Here is a 13,183-nt window from a genome sequence, read left to right as displayed (position 1 = left end):
AATTAATAAATTACTCTCTGTAGTTTAAAAAATAATTTATAGGTCCTTAGGGTAGGCTAAAAAACATTTTTCTCCCTGAACTCATTTTTTGTTAAATGACTTAATAGAAACCGTTACATTGCCACGTCACACCCAATAAAAATAAGACACTTATTATTATTATTATTTTTTTTATTTATGCTTTTAAAAAATGACAAATAAACTTTTTCACGTCATTTTGAGGCTCAAATACACATTCCACGTCAAATTAAATAAACCTAATCCCTCTATATCCCCTGTGTTGCCGTCATCTTCATCTTCCCCTACAATTCTTGTCGTCGTCTTCATCTTCCCCAACGATTCTTACCGTCGTATTCATCTTCGTCTTCATGCCATGGTTTACATCTTCCCCACCAAAAAAAAACGACATAGAGAGAGGAATAGATTGTTTCCGATGCCCGAAAACAATTTTTGAAAATGTTTCAATGCCCAAAAACAAATCCGAATTTCCATAGAAAGACTGCCCAAAAATGTACTAATCCAAAAACGCAGATGCCCAAAAATCGCAGAGTAACTCACAGATCGAAGATCACACCCATCAGAAGATGAAGACGATGGCAAGAATCATTGTGGAAGATGAAGATGATAGTGGCACAGGGGATATAAAGGGATTAGGTTTATCTAATTTGACGTGAAGTGTATTTTGGAGCCTCAAAATGACGTGAAAAAGCTTATTTGTCATTTTTTAAAAGCATAAATAAAAAAGAAGACTGTCTTATTTTTATTGGGTGTGATGTGGCAATGTAACGGTTTCCGTTAAGTCATTTAACGGAAAATGAGTTCAGGGAGTAAAATGTTATTTTGGCCTATCCTAGGGACCTATAAATTATTTTTTAAACCATAGGGAGTGATTTGTAAATTAGGCCAACCACAGGGACCAATTTTGCATCAAAATTAATAATTAAATAATATCCCACAATTAAATATAAAATGTAAGAATTAAAAACAAAACATAGTGTGGACGGGCCTACTGAAAGTCAAATATGAGACTGAAAAGGAACATTAAACCAAGTAAAAGACTAACAAAGAAACTTAATTCAAATAAAAGACTGAAAGGTAAGATAGGCCATCCAGACAAAATGCAAGCCTGTTATGACGGAATGAAGGCATGTTTGAACGGGATGAAGGTCCGTCCGAATGGCATCCTAATCTACATCATCCTCCCCATGTTGGAGAGAATTCGCCCTCCAATTAGGATTGTCCTTTCCACGGTCCTTTGGGTGCCCTGTCAACTCGTTCCATTCTTCCTTCCTCAAGGAAAAACCCCACAACAAACGTGATGCTCTCAATCATCGGTAGATTATGATGATTATTTTGAAGGCCTCACACGCTACCTTGCCATACTTCGGGCTTGCCGTGCTTCCCTTGAATCTTTTCCCTTTCACATGCCATAAAGATACTTAAAAATGGGTTAGTCGTTGTCTCCCTTGCGAACAAATAATTCTCCTCATCCGCATAAAACTCATCACAATTAATGTTATGAAAATTTGACAAGATATCTTCTACCCCAAGGAAATCAACATAACCTAATTCTTCATCAACCTCTTCATAATCTGCGATTTCATCCGTGGGTTCTTCATCTTCCAATGGGTCATCTTCTTCGGGGTAGAGGCAACCAAACATGGGAGAAAACCCATCTTCTTCGTACTCTTCCTCTAGGTCGGATGGCAAAGGTCTTTCATTCGGATCTACCTCACTAACATCGTCATCATAGGTTAGTGGAGAATCCCAATCCTCGAATCCTTGTAAATGATCTTTAACATCTTCATGCTTGAACTCTTCATTATGGAACTCAGATTCCTGGAATTCCTCATCAACTGACTCACCTTCCCCCCTCCACATATAGATTGGGTAAATGGAGTTGATATTGGCAAATAAGGGTCAAGTTAGCCTGTCACGAAATCTCCGCCTCAACCTATGTCTTCCATTGCGGATTCGGTTGTCGGGGACAAACGTTCGGACCACCCATGTTAGCTAACTGGTTTGTGAGACTGTCTATATGTTCTCACAGGGTCTCCATCCAATCATCCACGTGTTGCCGCCAACGGATCTCCGATTGATTCCTCCTTGCTGCCACCTTTTTAGGCACCTTCTTGTTGTCGAAATTTTTTACCTTTTCTTTTTGGGTGTCGAGCTTGACGCATGCGTCCCGTCATATAGCATGAGCTTGTGCCATAGGATATTTTCTCCACACTCCACGTCCCGCATGAGGATTGACAGGTTCACTCTCAACAATAAATTTGTCTCCAGCCCTCGCATTCTGCGGTCTTGGTTGACGACAACGAATGCTCGAACCATCCATGTCGGCTAAGTGATAGGTAGAGACCCCGTGTTGGGTGCGCTCACTCTCCTTCTTCTGCACGGCTATATCACCAAACCTCTCCTCCATGTGCCGCAACGAATTGCCGGTTGCTCCTTATGTACTGCCTCCGTGCGCATGTGCACTTCGTTCATGTCTGTCAGACGATTGCCCCTCCCCATTCATGGAAAGTAACTTGGGCTCTGATACCAACTGATGCAGCGTGACTTAGTGGGTTGCAGCAAATAACATTAATAAGCAGCAGATATATATTTTCAGATCTAGATTCTATCAATTATCTAAAGAAATCTTCTCTAAACGCTAGATACTCTCTAGGGTTTGAAGGAAAAGCAAGAAAAAACTCAATTCTGAGTAATTTTTATTAAACAAACTCAACAATGATCCAAATCGACGTCTCTAGAGGCTATAAGCATGTATTTATAGCCCAAAGACTCATAAACCCAATAAAACTATGAATTAGAATCAAAATTGAAAATCTACGCTGCTCGTCTGAACAGAACATACCCCAATTCTAACGGTCCCTCACAAAGCTATATTAAATCTAGGAAAAACAACTAGCCGTCCAAACGGAACAAACCCCCGTCCGGACGGGCCTTCTGAAAGTCAAATATGAGACTGAAAAGTAAAACTAAACCAAGTAAAAGACTAACAAGGAAACCTAATTCAAATAAAAGACTGAAAGGTAAGATAGGCCGTCCGGACGGAATGCAAGCTTGTCTGGACAGAATGAAGGCATGTCCGGATGGGATAAGGTCCGTCTGGACGGCATCCCGATCTACATCAGTTTTGAAGGAAAATCAAGAAAAAACTCAACTCTAAGTAATTCTTATTAAACAAACTCAATCCTAAACAACAACTACGTCTCGGGTACACACTCGGCAATGCACTCAAAAAACTTTGCCTTGAGTATAACTTGACAAGACACTTGAAATGAAGTCAAGCAAAAACTAAAATTGTTCTAACAAAGTATACTTTTAAGTAGAAAATTAAAAATTGAATTATGATCAAATACATGCATGTTCATTGATATTTTTGTCTTCCAAAATTTTGTAATGTATGAATTTATGTGATGCACTAATATTATTTTAAGATTGTTTTAACAACCCAAATAATGTCCGAAAGCCAGTTGTTAGAATTTCAAGACAAAGGGTTGTTTGGTAAAGGAGTTGGGGTCTCCTTTGTTACTATTCATCACAATTTCCCAAATAAATCAACATCTACGCATTCTAACTTTTTCACTTTTCATATCACATCATTCACTTTTTATTATTATTCAAATAAAAAAAATCATTACAAAACAAAACTTTTTCACTTTTCCATACCACTTTTTCACTTTTTTATACTAAACATTCTTACCCCCCCTTGTTTTTACATTAATCTATATTAACTACAGTGTCTAAGTCAACTCATTTACCAAATATCCCTAGGAATCCCGTCCCCTCCTTCGTTGTCAAGGAACTTATAAGATTATTAGAATAATATATGTAAAGAACATTTTTTAATGCAAACAATAAAAAATTTGAAAAGTTAGTCAAAGTAAATAATTTCGTTTAATACTAAACGAAAATTCCAAAAAGCTCTTATCGTCACTAATGATCAAGTCATATTTGATTTGTAAAATTTTTTAATGTATTAGTGCACGTTATGCACTAATATTTTACGATTATAATGTCTGCAAGCCAGTTGTAAGCATTTCAAATTTTTAGAATCTTCCTAATTAAATTACAACAAAGTCAGTTAAGGGCTGCTATTTATCACACTCTTATTTTGTTTCATACAATTTTAGTCATTGGAAAACAAAAAAAAATCCTTTGCCCTCCATTTTTTGACCTTAAGTACTGTAAACCACCAAACCCTTACGGAAGAAATGGTAAATCACTAAGAGCCTGTTTGAGATTGTGTTTGAGGGGCCTAAAAGTATGTTTAACACTCAAAAAGTCCGTTTGAAGAAAAAAGTAGTCGTTTAGTAAAAAAAAATTAAAAGCACTTTTAAGGGTCCAAAAAGCTTAAAATAACCAAAACACACTTTTGACAAAAGCTTAAAAATGAAGCTTTTGCCAAAAAGCACTTTTTGACTTAAAAATTATATTTCTCAAACGCAATCCCAAACAACCTCTAAATAAATAAAAAGTCTAGACCATTTGGTAGGAATATCTAGGATTATCTTCATTTAAAATGATTTAAAATTGGTATATCTAACTGTTAATTATATGAAGAGCATGTTTGGGTCTGCTATTGCAGACCCAAAACGCACGTCTGGAGCATCAAAAGCTCGTTTTAGCCAAAGTACGGTCGTTTGGTAAAATGGTTGTGAAAGAGCTTTTGAAGTTTCAAACGTTGAAACTCACGTTTGAGCATAAGTTGAATAATGAAGCTTATGCTCAAACGGACGATTAGAAGAAAGGTGCGCCGCACTTTTGTGATTAATGAAATATATGCACAGACAAATATACCTTACAAATTTCACAAAATGACAATAAAATCCATATATAAGCATCTCTTCCCACCCTTTGATAAATCCTTCTTGTTGCCTCCAGCCGCTCCAGAGAGAGATCCAGGCATGTGAGCTATAGCTCCATCTAATTTTGCTTTTGCTCATCTTTTTTTTTTTTTTTTCAATAAAACACATATTTCGACATTTTTACAGAATACATATAGGAAAAATATAGATTAACATCGAATAGTATAGAGAATAGATCGAAGGGAAGAAGATAAATGAGAGATAACTCACGTGCCTGGATCACTGTAGTGGTGGAGCCACGATGGACTTTGGGGGTGCCGTGAGATTTTTTTAAAAAAAATTATTTTTTCCTACCACAGCACCCCATCTTCTCCTCACCTTCTCATCTTTTCCACTAGTAGTAGTCTTAGTGGGTGTTTGGTTGTTGATTTATTTGAAGGCTTGAGTCTTGAGATGGGAAGAGAAAAGAGGAGAGCACAAAAAGGAGAGGAGAAGGTAAGAGATTGAGGATGAGAAGTTGAGGGGTAAGGCACTGAGGGTCTCGAGGAATCTATATTAATACAGATTTTAAAATATTTAAATAAGGTAGAATTATCTACACCGTTAAATGTACAAACTTCTAATCCTAATCATGAAATGAATATACTATCTATTTCATTTAAAATTGAGAATATCCTTATTGTGTTTGGCAGTTTACTTTGTTTCTCATTTCACTGGAAAAACAGGTTGTCTTTGCTCTAATCCAAGTCCCAATGTGTGAGGGGAGATTATTAGAGTTATCCCATATCGGTTATAGAAGGGGCTAGTAGTTACTTATAAAGTGTTAGAGAACGCCTTACCTTTTGAGCTAATTTTTGGGGTTGAGAGAGGCCCGGCCAAGACCACCCAACAACCAGAATTGCTTTAACAACCGATCGAATAAAGAGAGTATATTATGAATATATATCTGTGTGTCCCCATAACAACCGATAAGAGGCTGGCATTACCAAATGAGAAATGCTAGAATTTAATAAAACCCTCATATTTTGCCCATCAAAATCCTAGGTGACAAAGTGCACATGACCCAAGTTGATGTAAAAGGGCACATGGTCCAAGTTGATGGCAAATGACACTTTGCCACATAGAATTTGATGGGCAAAATATGAGGGTTTTATTATATTCTAGCATATCTCTTTCCAAATATGCCGAATCTGAACTTTTGGAATTCACCCCATTGAATGTGGATTTTGAAAACGCTCTGAAATGTTAGAATATATTAACATTGATTGTAATTAATAAAATCAATTCAGAATTAAATATACTTGATTTGATTTTATCAATCATACCAGTTTGTATTATCTCTATATCCCTATAAATAGGAACAATTTGTATTGTAAAATTATTTATTGAATAAAAACATAATGTAGCCCTCAGGGCTTTATCTATAAATATAGGTCATAGATCGAACCGCGTAAAACTCTTGTGTCTTATTTTATTATTCTGCAATTTATTATTTCATTATAAATTTCTTTATGAAACACTTACAACTAGCTTTCCGACTTTATTTGAGTTTTATGTCTAATTAAATAATCCTAAGATATTAGTACACGAAATGCATTCACACTATATAATATTAGTAAACAGAAAATGTCAAATGCAATAGGCATGATGACTTTGTAGCCAAAGGCCCCTGCAAGGTTAAGCATCGAAACTCCCTTTCCTCTGATTCCTCAACAGGTTCTGAAGCTCAATTAGGGCCAGAATTCAAATAGTAAGTATTGTCCAGCACCTCTAATCTTCTCTTCTGCATAATACTTGTTATCAAATATCTCTTTCTCATTATCATTATTCTTTTGAGTTAAAAAAATAAATAAACATACATCATACACTCTCGGCCCCCCTCCTCCTGTTTCCCTTTGTGCAATCTATAATAATTCATAGTTTGGAATTTCTGTATCGTAGGGGCTAGCATTTCCCTTTCCTAATATGCAAGATGTGAACTTTGGACTTTGTCCCTATTGCATGTGGATTCTTAAAATCCCGATATTTTCGGTATTATGTTAATTTAAAGGTTAAGTTAATCTTATAATATTAGTGCAATACATGCATTCACATTTCACATACAATACAAAATATTATAAAACAAAAGTGAAACCTGCGACATGCTACTCGTTATCTTTATTTATTTTAAGGGTTAAATATTAAAAACTCTCTTAGAGTTTGAATTCTTTATTTTTTGTTCTCTTGATTTTCATTTTTATTACAAGAGGTACCTGTGGATTTCATAAGACGGAAATGATACCTACGTTAAAATTCTGTCCACAACGTAATGGAACGTCACGTCAATACCAATCACTAGCCACCATGTGTAATATAATTACCTTTTTGATTTAAAAAAAAAATTAAAAATTAAAAAAATATATATTTTTTCAAAAAAAAAAAAAAGAAAAAAAAATTAAAAGTTAAAAAATTATTTTTCAAAAAAAAAAAAGGAAAAAAGAAAAAAAATCTTCCGCCTTTAATCAGGATCACACCACGTAGCCTTCAGATTGGCATTTCATCAGGTGAAAGACCATCGAGCCTCACGCTTTCCCAGGCCCTGCTTCTTTCTCCGACGTCAGGGTTCAGTCATCTTTCTTTTTTTTTTAATTTTTTTTTAATTTTTAATTTTTATCTTTTACATGTCTGCACAAGCAAAAAAGAAGGGAGATTCGAACTAATTATTTTCACTTCATGAGACATGATTCACTGCCGATTGAACTACCTATTGAGATTTGAGAACTCTTCCTCCTCTTTCTAAATACATTCAAACAACGTCAATTAAAACAGTTATTTATTATTATTATTATTATTATTATTTTTATATTGATTATCACACCAAAAAAAAAAAAAAAATGATAAAAACAAGAATCAGGCAAGTGTAAAATGGAAACATAAAACAGAGAAAACATATATTGAATAGATCGACGTCGACGAAAACAGGAAATTAAAGCAAGCGACAGGGAGATATAGCAGGAAAGAATATTTGCAGCAACAGGCAAGAGGCAACAGAGCTATCTTTTCCTGTCCTCTCATTCTGATGAAATTTCCAAACCCACTAAGGGGGGTTTCAACCGGCCCTTGGACTCCTTGAGCCATTCCCATCCGTCCGTGAGGATGGCTCCCCACCCCAAACCGGCCAAATGGGGTGGCCCGGCCGCCCCATGGCTAAAGGGGTGTCAAGCCACCCCAAAATGGCCAAAATTTTTAGTTTTTTTTTTTTTAAAAAAAAATAATTTTTAATTTCAAAAAAAAATCAAAAAAGTAATTATATAACACATGGCGTAATTAATGTTGATGTGGTGTTCCGTTAAGTTTTGAATAGAATTTTAATAGAAAGTACTATTTTCGTCTTAATGAAAACTATAAATACCTCTCGCGACAAAAATAAAAATTTAAAAGATAAAAAATAAAAAGTTCAAACTGTAAAAGAGTTAACCCTTATTTTAAAAACATTAATTTTGAAAAGGAAAGAAAGTTCTATAGATATATTTATTTAGTTGACTGACTTTTATTGTTGATAAAAGTATTGACTTTTAAAGTTCATAAAAGTCAATACTTTTATCAGATTAGACGAAAAGTCAATACTATATATATATATGCCACCTAAACCGAGAAGGGGCTGGCATTTCCTAATTTGCAAGATGTGAACTTTTGGAGTTTCCCCCCATTGCATGTGGATCCTAATTGGCAAGATATTTTCGGCGTGACATTTGGATTCTTAAGCCATTTGTGAAAGCTGTATAAACAATTAATGAATATTAAAAATCGTTGATTGTAAATAGCATAAATAGATTTAATAAATTTCATGCTTTGTGAGGTTGGCCATTTTATTTTGCTTATAGAATGAAGTTTTAAACGAAAATGCACATGCGAAGTCCTCGAACTACGGACTTTTGCATTGCGATCAACGTAGAAAGTCAGAAGTTCACATTGAGTTTTATTTATTTATTTATTTTAAAATTGAAGGTATCTATGTGTGTACATACATTTGGGTTGTTGAAGTACTATTATAATTTTCACATGGTGAAAGCTGCATAAACAAACAAATTCTAGAAATCATTGACTTAAAAAGATTAAAAAAATTATTTAGATTTGATGCTTTGTTTTCTCTATCTAAACGTACAAAACAAAACAGTGATGATTATTTTAAGCAAAGTTGTGAATAAATTTTTGAAATCACAGGGGGGCCGGAAGATGAGTTCCATTGGACAAGGTTTTGAGCTGCAGAATCAGTCAATTTATACATTAATTTGATGGTAAAGTTGGATATAATATTATTCAAATACTATTATAATAATTAGATGAATCTATTTCATTGATTGGCTCATGTTTAGGATGATCAGGATGAGTATTAATTAGAATATCATCTTTAAGAATCACGTGTTCTCTATGCTATCGAATTTATTATTTTCGATACAACCACTATTTTCGAATAAAGAGAATATTTTTTTTTGAACAATTTATAATTTTTATTGATAAAGAGAATAAAAGAGAATATATATGAATAACAATCGAGAAGAGGCTGGCATTTCCAAATAGCCAAATTAAAGGCCCCAGCAAGGTTAAGCATCGAATTGAAACTCCCTTTCCTCTGATAGTAAGCACCTCTAATCTTCTGCATAATACTACTTCTTATCAAATATCTCTTTCTCATTATCATTATTCTTCTGAGTTAAAAAAATAAATAAACATACATCATACTCTCTGCAATCTATAATAATTAATAGTTTGGAATTTCTGTGACGGTGGTAATTGATAGAAATTTACTACTTTGCAAATCTATTAGAAGAAAGTTTTGTGAAAAACAAGCTTAATTAGTACTGGAGTGTGATTCTCCTTCTAAACTTGTCTCTCAAATCATGATAAAGATCACATCCTAATAAACGACAACTGGGGACGTCTCTATTTATCAGTTTGCATCGTTGAAGTTCATGATGGAAAGAAATTTGAAAAGCATACTGAGCAAGAAATATTGAAAACTTACCCAACGTCTTCAATCGAAATCATTTCTCTCCCTCACTCTTTCTGTCTAAATCTTCAACTAGAAAATATCTCAATTTTTCCTATAAATTTACATGTTTTTGTTGTTGAAAATATCTCGCGCTCCCTGATTTAATCAATACCAAGCACCCATAAGCTTCATATTGGAGCTAGCTAGGTCTTTAGTGTTTGAACACAATTATACCATTATAAATCATCATTATAATAAATTATTCCAATGTAGAGAATTTTTTGTATCCGTCACTCTTCATCTATTCACCCAATTAGGAATTTTATATGTATTTTTATTCATATTATCAGATTGATTATGTATTAATTAATTTATTTTCTATCTCATTTTATTTCCAAAGAAACAACAACAAAAATGGAAGAAGGTGCTATCAACAATCCATCAACGAGTCATCCTCAAAGGGCTTCTTCTGGAGAATCTACCAATCAACAAATACCCTCTTCCTTTCCATCATTTCCTACACACTTGGATCAGGGAGCATCTTTTATTCAACAAGAAATAGCTAATGCAGGAGATGCTAGCCTTGAGGCTCTGTGGCCGCTTTTCGTTAAAATTCAGCCTTCTTTAAGCTCTCTTCTACAAGATTTGGCTAACTGGGATGCACCTAGGTTATTACCGGCGCCAAAATTTGACGACGCCCAAGAAAATAGCTCATCACAAGATGAACTGGAGCAGATTGTGTCAGAGGTGCCAAGCTCAAGGAGTAAGCGCTCGATCTCCCCCCCCCTTTTTTTTTTCTCTCTCGTCATATGCAGAATGCAGTCATATATAGACTTGTGACAGTTTTCGAATATCATAGGGAAAACTTTTACGATTTCGAATGCGTTTGTTCCATGTTATTAATTATCCTTTCCATTCCAATTCCACCTTGCAAAAACTTCATTTTGAAATAGACCAAAATTTTCGGTTAAGAACCCAAAATAATAATTAAACAAAACAACAACACGCACACACAAAGGAAAAAGAAGAAGACAGAATCTCACTTGCTGCAGATACGAAAGGTTATGAGATAAATTAGTTCTTCCAACATCTTAGCATGCATCCAAGTGGAATGCATGATTTTTCACCACAAGTTGTAATTAATACGTTCTGTTTTTTTTTTTTTTTTTTTTTTTTTGTAAAAATAAAATTCCAGGGGAAAGAATAATAGATGAAAATCGTGCCCAGTGTGGTCCCCTCCTTCATGCTGCCATAAAAGGTGATTGGCCGGCTGCTAAGGCTTTTCTTGAGAAATACCCACATTGTGTTCGGGCTAACGTGTCGAAAGAAGAAGGGACGGCACTTCACGAAGCCGTGGTTGCACAACAAACCACTTTTATAAAAGAATTGTTGAAACTGATGACTCCAGAAGACTTGGAGTTGAGAACCAAACAAGGAGCTACGGCCCTTCACTTTGCAGCTCAATCAGGAATAGTGAGAATTGCTGAGCAGCTGGTGAAAATCAACAATAACCCGCTATTGATTGATGATTGCGATGAAAGGACACCGCTTCAATATGCAGTTGAGCTAGGACGCCATAGAAATATGGTCTCCTATCTATTCTCTGTGACTCCTCTTAAACAGTTGACTGCTCATCAACGCTCGGAGCTCCTTCTTTATGCTGTTTCCTCTGATTTTTTTGGTAAGCTCTACATCTAACTATAACTTTGTTATGATGGAGTTACAACTTCTATTGCAATATTAGCGACCATATTATAAGCATTTCTTAATTAACCTTTTGACAATCATCAAATTAATGTGCCTTTTTATGTACAGATATAGCATTGAAAATTTTGGAAATGGATCCAAACATAGCAAATGCCGATTCTGAATGTGGGCCAACAGCTTTGTCAATGTTGGCCAAGAAAACTTTTGCAATTGGCAGCACAAGTCAGCTTTCGTTCTGGAAAAGTCGCTTAAATTCCTGTTAGTTTGTTTTCAACCCAAACTTCTTTAATTCCAGAGATATTTACTACATTTCCCAAGTAGTTCGTTTATTGCATTAATCACAACTTTTTGACAATTTCACTCGAATTACATTGGCATGGGAAAATGCTCTTATTTGATTTCATCAAATCTTTAGATGATATCCACTTCTAAACTATGGAAAATTAAATTCTATGAGAAGAGTTATATTCTATTTGAAATGTCCCAATCTACCATTTCTTTTTACTTAAATTCAAAAATAGAAGAGACTTAAGGTCGGGTTATGCAAAGACAAAACATATTTCTTTATTACCAAACCATCTCTGATTTCTGAATAGATTCTTTTTTCAACCATAGGGTTCATAGGGATATGTAACAAAGCTTCGATGAAGACATTAGCCCATCAATTAGTTGAAGACCTTTGGAAAATGCTTGGAGTTCCAGACAAACAGTTCTCATCGAACTTGCTTCGCTATCATATGACTTTAATTTTTGAAGCTGCAAAAGTTGGAAATGTTGAATTTCTAATTATACTTGCACGCTCTTATCCTGACCTTCTATGGCAAAAAGACGAAAAAAACATGACTTTATTTCACATTGCTATTGTATATCGGCAAGAGAGTGTGTTCAATCTAATATATGAGATAGGTACTAACAAGGATACCATTGGATCCTTTCTTACTTCGGAAACCAATGAAAACATGTTGCATTTAGCTGGACAATTGCCTAGTTCAGATCGACTAAGTATCGTATCAGGAGCGGCCCTTCAAATGCAACGGGAGTTGTTGTGGTTTAAGGTGAGTGATAATATTATTTTCATTTTTTTTCTTTTTTTTTGGTTGCATATATAATGGTTCACGTGTTACCTATCAATTTATACCTGGCCAACTGTAGGAGATAGAAAAGATTGTACCGCCATCATACTTGAACCAGAAGAATTCAAATGGTCAAACACCTAAGGAGATATTTATAGAGGCACATACAGATTTACAAAAAGACGGAGAAACGTGGATGAAGGACACATCAAACTATTCAATGCTCGTGGCAACATTGATTGCCACTGTGATTTTTGCTGCAGCCTTCACTGTACCAGGTGGCAACAATCAAGAAACAGGCACTCCTATTTTTTTGAGAAGTACCTGGTTTATGGTATTCTTCATATCAGATGCAATAGCATTGTGTTCCTCTTCGACTTCAATAGTAATTTTTTTGTCAATTCTCACATCACGTTACACAGAAGACGATTTCTTCAAGTCATTACCTTCAAAGTTGTTGTTTGGACTTGCAACACTCTTCATCTCTATGGCAGGCATGATGGTAGCCTTTAGCGCAACTTGCTTTTTGGTGTATAGCAGCGCAAATGCATGGGCTCCGGTTGTCGTAATCACTTCAGCTAGTATCCCAGTTATTTCGTTTTTTCTTCTAC

The 13,183-nt window shown here is 34.9% G+C and overlaps 1 protein-coding gene across 1 annotated transcript; it reads left to right on the top strand.

Moving 5' to 3' along the window:
• The first annotated feature begins 10,206 nt into the window (after positions 1 to 10,206).
• LOC132169314 (ankyrin repeat-containing protein ITN1-like) lies at positions 10,207 to 13,072 on the top strand. The gene is made up of 6 exons (XM_059580368.1): positions 10,207 to 10,555; positions 10,988 to 11,473; positions 11,608 to 11,757; positions 12,115 to 12,554; positions 12,652 to 12,906; positions 13,067 to 13,072. Exons 1-6 carry the CDS (start codon positions 10,207 to 10,209, stop codon positions 13,070 to 13,072), a joined length of 1,686 nt encoding a protein of 561 aa, XP_059436351.1.
• The last annotated feature ends 111 nt before the right edge of the window (positions 13,073 to 13,183 follow it).

Source organism: Corylus avellana, chromosome ca2 (assembly GCF_901000735.1).
Source record: "Corylus avellana chromosome ca2, CavTom2PMs-1.0".
Classification (NCBI taxonomy): Eukaryota; Viridiplantae; Streptophyta; class Magnoliopsida; order Fagales; family Betulaceae; genus Corylus; species Corylus avellana.
This window is presented reverse-complemented; position numbering and strand designations above follow the sequence as displayed.